This window comes from Ictidomys tridecemlineatus, chromosome 1, assembly GCF_052094955.1.
Source record: "Ictidomys tridecemlineatus isolate mIctTri1 chromosome 1, mIctTri1.hap1, whole genome shotgun sequence".
Taxonomy (NCBI): domain Eukaryota; kingdom Metazoa; phylum Chordata; class Mammalia; order Rodentia; family Sciuridae; genus Ictidomys; species Ictidomys tridecemlineatus.
Genome location: NC_135477.1, coordinates 138,930,515 through 138,939,837, shown reverse-complemented (window position 1 = coordinate 138,939,837; position 9,323 = coordinate 138,930,515). Strand labels below are relative to the sequence as shown.

The 9,323-nt window shown below is 37.2% G+C and overlaps 1 protein-coding gene across 1 annotated transcript; it reads left to right on the top strand.

Moving 5' to 3' along the window:
- The first annotated feature begins 7,860 nt into the window (after positions 1-7,860).
- On the top strand, positions 7,861-8,574 carry Ftmt (ferritin mitochondrial). The gene has a single exon (XM_005330872.3). The coding sequence runs from the start codon at positions 7,861-7,863 to the stop codon at positions 8,572-8,574; it is 714 nt and encodes a 237-aa protein (XP_005330929.1).
- Positions 8,575-9,323: the final 749 nt, after the last annotated feature.

Genomic DNA, 9,323 nt, shown 5'->3' with positions numbered 1-9,323 from the left:
GAGCCGAAGCAAAGGATTCAAGGAAAAAAAGGAAGAGAGTGAAGCCAGGATATTTACTCCACTGGATTCTTTCCTTCAAGTTTTCCTGAAGTTGGCTCTGTCCTTTGACATTATCCCAGTTCTGCTCTAGTTGGTTCTCTCTGAACAGCTTTCCCTCACCTAGGTTTGGGTGACAGTCCTCCCGTGCACTTCTTACATTCTTCATGCCTTCAAAATCAGCACCACATGAACAATGCCATAGTGTCCTGTCGGTGGAAATAGTAGCTGAGCTCACTGGACCAAAGTTCAGTGGCCTCTGAGTGCCTGGGCGACTGAGCATGGTGAAATGAAATGGCAAAACGACTCCTAGGTAGAAGTCTAAGATCAGGTCACCCCAATGCTGTATTCTCAACACATTCTTTCACACAAGTTTTCATTTTACATTCTTTTTTAAAAAAAAAGTTTTTTACATGTTGATGGACCTTTATTTTATTCGTGTATTTATATGTGGTGCTGAGAATCAAACCTAGTCCCTCCCACATGCTATGCAAGCGCTCTACCACTGAGCCACAACCCCAGCCCTCACTTTTACATACTTTAGATGCCTTGAAGACATGCTTCCTACGGTCTTGGTGCAAAGCACTTGTTTCTCTTTAATAACGCTAATATTTTCAGCAATTACACTTTCTTTGGCTCCAATTTTACAAGTGTTTTTCTGGCCAAACTGCAAGTTTCCAAAATCTTTCTGTTCTGCTTCTTCCTACAGATTCTCACTGTAAACCTGGCTAAAATCATACAGAAATACTCATTTCACAATCTGAATACTGTGATTCCTTGAAATTTCCTCTACTAGGTTAATTAGTCCACCACCTTTAAACTCACACAAAGTCTCAGAACATGGACAAAATGTAAACAAGATATTTTTGTTTTCCAGAATGTAACACATGTGGTCTCTAGATTAATTCTTTATAGAATCCTCACTTCCATCTAAATCTGAAAGCACAGTCTACTTTCTGCATTCTTATCAGAATTCTAGTCATCTGAGCTCATTCCAGAACTGCTTGTTAAGTTTGATATTCTGGGATTATTAACCTTGCATCTGCAAACCTATCCAAATTCCTCATGCAAACAAATTCCAAAGGCTTCTGAACCACATGGTCAGATATAGTCATAGCAATGATCCCACTCTCAGTACCAATTTTCTGTTAGTTTTTCATTTGTGACCAAAGTACCTGACGTGAACAACTTAAAGGAGGAAAGACTTGTTTTGGCTCACAGCTTCAGAAGTCTCAGTCCATGGTCAGCTGGCTCCATTGCCTTGGGCCTGAAGCGAAGCAGAACATCATAGCAGGAGGGTGTGGTAGAAGTAGTCTGCTCATTTCACCATAGCCACTAAGGAGAGAGAGAGAGCAAGGGGGCAAAGATGAGATATATTCCCCAAGAGCATGCCCCCAAAGATCAATCCTTCATCTATGTCCTACATCCTACAGTTCTGCCACCTCCAAATAATGCCACAAAATTATTAATCTACTGATGAGTTAAAAATCCTCATCATCCAATCACTTCCAAAGCCTCACCCTGAACATGGCTGCATTGGGAGCCAAGCCTTCAATACATGACATTTTGGGGGACATTCTATATCCAAACTATAATGAAGTAGTAAGCCCAATTACATCTCTTGTTCTGGGTATGGTATCCTTACTAAAAATGGCCAACTAAATTTATAGTTCATGTACTGTCACCAGAGGAAGTCCAAAGAGGCTCTAGAGAAGGTATCTCAATTCAGGATGAAAGAGTCCTTGATGTATCTGACAGAAGAGTTTCAGCCTGCATCAGAGGCACAAGTAGAGGTTAATTTAGGAAAGCAAGGATTATGCATTGAAAAAGAAAGAGAGGATTTAAATTATCTGGAGAGTGAGAAACAATTCCTTTTTCTGGGATTCTAATATTTATAGAGAGAAAGTAGCTCGGGGGCTGAAATATATGTTAAGTCAGGGCAGAGTTGTATAATTCTTACCAGTTTTCCTTAACTTGTGCATGGCCCTGGCATAATGGTACTTTCTGCAAGCAAGGACATGAACACAAGGATATGGGCTGAGTTACTCACAAAATGCTTGTTTCATATTGCAATGGTTTATGGGCCTTGCCTGTATTTCAATGTCCATGAGTACTTCTCTTTTAAAACTCAGTATTCTTTTTATTCCCAGATTCCTATCTCAGTATGTGGATTTTGATCTGGATACACATATTTTTTTCAACATCCACCCCAAAGGGCATCTAAGGTAGTGCATGTTCCCCTAGGACAGACACCAGTATGTTTTCATAGTCTTGCTTCAGAGATATTCTGACAGTCCATCACAATGAACTGATTTGAATACAGGATTCATTTGAACATATCACAGAGCACCATGTTTCCAATGATCATACTAAGTTAATAGATCTGATGAGCAAAAAAGATGCTCTGGATAGTTAACTAAAAGAGTGAAAGGTAACAAGTCGTTGAAATATTGGTATAGGTTTAGGAGTCCTGTGGTCTAAGCCATGCCAGCTTCTCTTACAAAGTAAAGAAGGAGTTACTGCATGTTGGACCTCCAATGATAGAAGAATAACATGACTGAGAGCAAAATAGATTGCTTGACCTCTTCTAGTTTTACAGGAAGCATGCATTGTACTTGAAAATCTGGTTCTAACTCATTTCTCTGAAGATACAAAAACATTGTTAATTTTGAGTGGATCACAGAATAAAGAAAAACAAAACTACTCCACAGCTTAGTCTAATTATTCCCTTTAGACTTTTAGATTTACTAGTGATAACACTCAGAACGGCAACATGCCCATTATGCTTTTTCCCCTAGGACAAATAATTTATTCAAAACCTCAAATACTTCATTAACAGCAAATGCATAATCCATAGTGATCAATGGATTTATCTCTACCTTGACTTTACCACACAACAGGCTCCTGATAACAATGTTAGAAAGGGCTAGAATCAATAATGAAAATGAAGAATTGATTATATGACTGATCTTGTTACCTAAAACAGGGAAAGGAAAGAAATGAGAAAAGAAAATAAATACCATCATTGGAAATGCAAATATAGAGAAGTGGGATATTTCTCATTCCCTTAATATTTATGACTCTGTTCCCATCCATTAATGTAAAAGAGTGTTCTTCAATTATTTTTCAAGGTATGTAAGTTCTAAAAATATTTACTAGTTTAAATCAAATGCTTTAATGAAACAAATGTTATGATTTATTGCATAAATCAAAGCAGTACTTAATCAAAGCAGTTCACTTCCATATGGTTTTTAATTTCCCATTGGCAAAGCTTTTTCACATATATGATAAACACTTACATAATACGTCTATAAAGGAGAAAAGAGGAAATATTGTTTTTGCCATTGGACAATGAAACCACCAAAGTACAGAGGTTTTCTTTGCTGCCTTAAATAATTTAAATTAAAAACATCTTCCAATATGCTTTATAAAAGTGTATTGAGCCAATTTTGTATGCTATGTGAAATTAGACTTTCTATCCCAATAGAAAGAAAGAAATTAGACTTTCCATCCCAAAGAAAGGACACTAGGAAAACATTTGTGTTTCTTTCGTAATGTGTGTCAAACACTGTACTAGGCCTGGGGATTTAAAAATGAATAAAATAGTAAGCTCTACTCTTAGGAAAACACATATACACATACACACATTTATACACACATGTCCAGGGATTCTAACATGATATTCTCTTACTATAAACAAACTATTTTGACACCCAAAATACAGAGGAAGTAAGAAAGTTACTGGTTAATCCTAAGTGATATTATATTAGACCTTACAAAGAAGGTAATCTATTTCACGGAACTGTAAAAGATGAGAAGGATTTTGTAAGGAAGTAAAAGAACACTGGGAAGAAGAGTTTTAGTTAGGGAGAAAGGAAAGAAGCAAAGGAAGAATCATAGAATCACAAAAGCTTAGGGGTTAATCAAGGAAGGAAAGAAGCCGTTAAAACTAAGAACAATCAAGTTGTGAAAAACAGTGAGTGATGATCTAGGTTTGTATTTTGTTCAAACAACATTAATTTTACTGTGAATTGTAGAAATCAAAATGCCCAGAAGATAAACATAATATCTACCACATCCTATGGGTTCAAAGTCTGCCAAATTATACCACAAACTTTATATCAGGAAGAAGAGATATTTTTTACTAACATAGGACATTTAAATGTGTGTTGTGTTTTAAGTCATCATTTTGCATCACATTTCATGCATTTTATTTGTCTTATGCCTATGCATTTTATTACTTTAGGGATAAACATTTCTAAGAAGAGCATCAATTCTCTTAAAACACTCGCAACAGCTGTCAGCATTTAATACCACACTAAATAATCAATTTCATCACTTCTCTTCAGGGAACTACATTCTAGGAATAGCAAAGTATGGGGAAAATAAAAGTATAATGGGTATAGAAAAGTGAAAATTAGTGAGAATTGCCTAGTGAACATCAGTCATATTTGACTAGCAGAGTTTAAATGCAACTAGAACTTAGCATTCATTTTTATTTATCATATATCTGAAGAAGTTCTTTTGAGAGCAAGAGCTCACTACAATAATAAAATTGGACATTCCTATATAATAACTTCTATCTCACTGTATGTTATGGTTTGGATATGAGGTGTCACCCAAAAGATCTTGTGTTAATGCAGGGATTCTTGGAGGTGAAATGATTAGAGTATAATTGCTGTAACCTAATTGGTTCATCTTAGTTTGAGTTAACTAAATGAGTGGGTAATTGTAGGCAGTGGCTAAAGCAGGCGTGTCACTGGAGGCATGACCTGGCATGCCTTCACCTTCTCTGTGGCACTTCCCCCGTTTCCTCTCTCTGCTTTCCATCTGTCATAAGGTGAGCAGTGCTTCTCTTCCAAGTCCTCACCTGCATGACCTGCTGCCTCATCTTATGCCTAGAGCAATGGGTGTAGCCAACCAAGGAGTATACCTCAGGAACCAAGAGCCAAAATAAGTTTTTCCTTTTTTAAGTTGTTCTGGTTGGGTATTTTGATCACAGCAATGCCCATCTGACTAATATACTGTGCATACAATATGTAGCTGGGTTGTGTTGATATTTTTTGTTTTTGTTTTTGTAAGCTGTATAGGTATTACCTTAGAATGGACATTTTACTGAATAATATAAAATATTAAATAATTGATTTTTAAGAATTAAAAATAAATATCCAATAAAATCTATTAAAGGGGATTCTGCAAAGCACCATAGTAAATGTTCTGTGTACATTCTCCTAATTTTTTTCAACAACCTGTGGAAACTAAATTGTATATTAAATTTACCACTGGTGAAACCAACCTAGAAAGATAATCTGTTTTCTTTAAGAAAATAAAAGAAAGTAACATAGAGAATTCAATATGCAGAAATCATAAAGAGGAATTGAAGTAGTACTAATATGAAAGACTCGGATATTAACCATAAAAAAAACAAACAACCATAAGAAAATAAATGTATCAATATGTAAATTGGCAAGAGAATTGAACATACACTTCACTAAAGAAATACATGGTTGGCAAAGAAGCACATGAAAATACACTAAGAATCATTTAATTATTATGAGAATGTAAAGTTAAAACATTGGAATATCAGTACATGTCTACAAAGAGCTACATTTTTAAAAAAAACCTTAAAATTAAATGACTGATGATACCAAATACTAGTAAAGATATGAAGGAACTTGCTCTCTTATACACTGCTGATGGGAATATAAACTGTTTCAAAGCCCTTTGGAGAACAGTTTGGAAGTTTGCCAAAGGTTAAAAATAGACTTAACTCTATATGATCCAGTCACTTCACTACACGATATTTACCCAAGAGAAATGAGAACACATGTCCACTCAAAGAGTTGTGCAGGAATTTCCATCCCAGCTTTATTTTAATAGCTTAATCCATAAGCAACCAAAATGTCAATCATTGGTTGACAGAACAAAGGAACTGTCATAAAACTATATAATGTTATACTACTCAACAGTAAAAGGATCTACTGATAGAAGCTACAACAGGGGTAAATCTCAAAATACTTATTCTGAGTGAAAGAAACCAGAAATAAAGTTTTATTTATTATATATTGAATTGTAGAAAACACAAACTAATATGTGTAGGAAGAGAAAGCAAAGATCAGTGGTTGTCTGGGATGAGATGGGACAGAGACAAGTGGAAAGTGAGGGATTACAGAGCACAAAGGGCTTGTGAGAAAATTTCTGGAATTGATGAAAATGTCCACTATGTTGATTTAGATGATGGTTTCACAGATGTGTGTGTGTGTGTGTGTGTGTGTGTGTGTGTATGTGTGTAACATATGCTATCAAATTGTAATAAGTAGGTGAAGCTTTTTGTATGTTAATTATTTCACTGCAAAGCTGTTTAAAAAGTATATGTGTACTGTTATATATATATATGTATATTAATTATCTTCTTAGTTTGTGTGAATTATCAACATTTTAACTGATTATCTCTGGGAAGAGAAAGAATTAGGGGTGGTTTTGAATTTTCTTCTGTGAGCTCATCCTCATTTTATTAATTCCCTACAACATTTTAAAATATCCTTTTAAGACTAAATATTCTAATATTTATTTTTTTAAAAAAACTTCTTTAAAATCTCTCTCTCTCTCTTGCCAAGTATGGTGGCCAAGGCCTATAATTCTTCTTACTAGGGAGGCTGAGGCAGGAGTATGACAGTATGACACATTTGAGGCCAGCCTATGGGGGCATCGTAATGAGAGCTTGTCTCAAAATAAGAGGTTGGAGATGTAGCTCAGTGGTATAGCAGTTGCCTAGCATGTGTTAGGTCCTGGGTTCAATCCCTAGTAATTCAAAAGACATTCCCTCTCTCTCTCTCTCTCTCTCTCTCTCTCTCTCTCTCTCTCTCTCTCTCTCTCTCTCTCTCCTTTAACAAAAGATGGGAAAGTAAAATCAAGTTTGTAACTAATTGGTACATTTTTCCTACTTTTCCATAGTATCTGATTTCTGTATAGTGAAGATAAACTTATATTTAAAAATAAAATACATATTTTAAAGCACCTACTTGTATATAGGCATTTGAAAAGTTGTGCACTGTACTGGCAATTACTTCCATACTTACTATTACTACTAATACTACATATTATTAAAATAACAAGGAAATCAATTTATATATACTTGCTTTAAATATAGACATTTACTCTCACAGATGAATTGATGATGACTTTGGGTTTTACCCCTTTCACTGTTATTCCTTCTGCCATGTAGGGTCCTTGGGCATGAAAAGATCAGAGATCCAGGGCAAGGGCAGTTCAGTCCCTTCTTTTGCAAGTACAGTGCCTATTCTAATGACAGGATTTCTAAAAATTTTTTTGGGGGGAGGGGTACCTATTTTGTATTTTATTTAGAGATAGAGTCTACTGAGTTGCTTAGTGCCTCACCATTGCTGAGGCTGGCTTTCAACTCACCATCCTCCTGCCTCAGCCTCCTGAACAGCTGGGATTACAGGCATGTGCCATGACAGTATTTTTTAACTTAGATAAAATAATAAATTAAACACTCCCAACAGCAAGAATCTTGCATTGATGATGAGACAAATTTTTGGATAAACTGGATCCTATGACTGCATTTTTCTGTGTTGCCTTTCCCAGGGGCCCAGTACCAGAATGGTTCCAACTATGACAGGTGCGATGCGTGGTGCTGCCAGAAGCCCTCGCTGTGGAACTCTGCGCCTGTGGAAGGGAAGGGGTGTGTGACGCATTCCCTGTTGCCTAGGCCCGCGTTCTGATTCAGACCCAACGCCCCTCACTGGACCTGATCCTGAGTGCGCCCGGCCTCAGTTTCCCCACTTCCAGAAAGGAGGAGTCATGCTGTCCGGTTTCTGTTTCCTCTCCAGGCTCATCAGCCCTTCGCTACTGTCCCTGCGCAGCGCACGCTGTAGCATCGTGATTCCACAGCTCTGGGCCGCGAGGCGCTCCTGGGGTCCCCAATCAGTGACCCCCCGACTCCTGCTGGCCACAGTGGCCTCCTCCTGGGACCCCTCTGGGCCTTCTCTGGTACGCCAGAACTTTCACCGCGACTGCGAGGCTGCAGTAAACCGACAGATCAACCTGGAGCTCTATGCGTCCTATGTGTACTTGTCCATGGCCTATTACTTCTCCAGGGACGACGTGGCCTTGTATAACTTCTCCAGGTATTTTCTTCACCAGTCTCGGGAAGAGAGAGAGCATGCAGAGAAGCTGATGAGGTTTCAGAACCAGCGAGGAGGCCAGATCTACCTAAAGGACATCAAGAAGCCAGAAAAGGACAACTGGGAAAGTGGGCTGCATGCCCTGCAGAGTGCTCTAGTGTTGGAAAAGAATGTGAACGACTCATTGCTGGAATTGCACACCCTGGCCTCAGAAAAAAGTGACCCCCATTTATGTGACTTTCTGGAAACCCACTACCTGAATGAGCAGGTGAAATCTATCAAAGAACTAGCTGACCATGTACACAACTTGATTAAGATGGGGTCCCAGGATGCTGGCCTAGCAGAGTACCTTTTTGACAAACATACCCTTGGAAATGAAAGACAGAACTAAACCACAGGCTGCCTTTCCCACAGCCCAGTGTACCCAAGACCTACAGTCAGCTGTCTCCTGCTTTCTTGCCTTTAAAATCACCTCCATCTTTACATGTTTCTCCGGTTATACTGCTGCTCCAATAAAGTGATTTGTAGAGAATATACTTAGCCCATGTTAACAATGGCTTTCTGCCAGCATCAAGATACTAATCTTTTCATAGCCTGAAAGATAGCTCAGGAGAATAGGGTGTGAAAAGGCCTGCAAAGAAAAGTACTGAAAGTGGGTGCAAACTATTGTTTTCCAGTTGCCAACTATTCTTCCTAACAATGAACCTACCCTAAAATTCCAAGATTTTCAATTCAACAAGTGCCTATTATTTTCAAGATCTTATGCAGAAAGCTAAAGCAGGAAAATAAATAAAATAAATATAAAAGTAACTAAAAGACAAAGTTTTATATGTATATATATATGTGTGTGTGTATGTGTGTGTGTGTGTGTGTGTGTGTGTATATATATATATATATATATATATATATATATATATATATGATTCTATGACAATAGTGGTTTTTTTCAGTGTTTTCCAAGAAATAGTAGTTTCTAGAAATGATTTTTTAAAAAAAAAAACAAAACAAAGATTTTGTAATCAAATAAATTTGGGATAAACTACATCCAGCACCAATCAGGCTGGCCTTGGAAAGTCAGACTGTATATTAGCATTCTAAGGCCTCTGAGAAGTCTTGCAATTAAAAACAAATGAAAAGCTT

What these genes read in the sequence shown, in the direction of transcription:
- Ftmt (XM_005330872.3), top strand. Translation starts at nt 7,861, where the DNA reads ATGCTGTCCGGTTTCTGTTTCCTCTCCAGGCTCATCAGCCCTTCGCTA.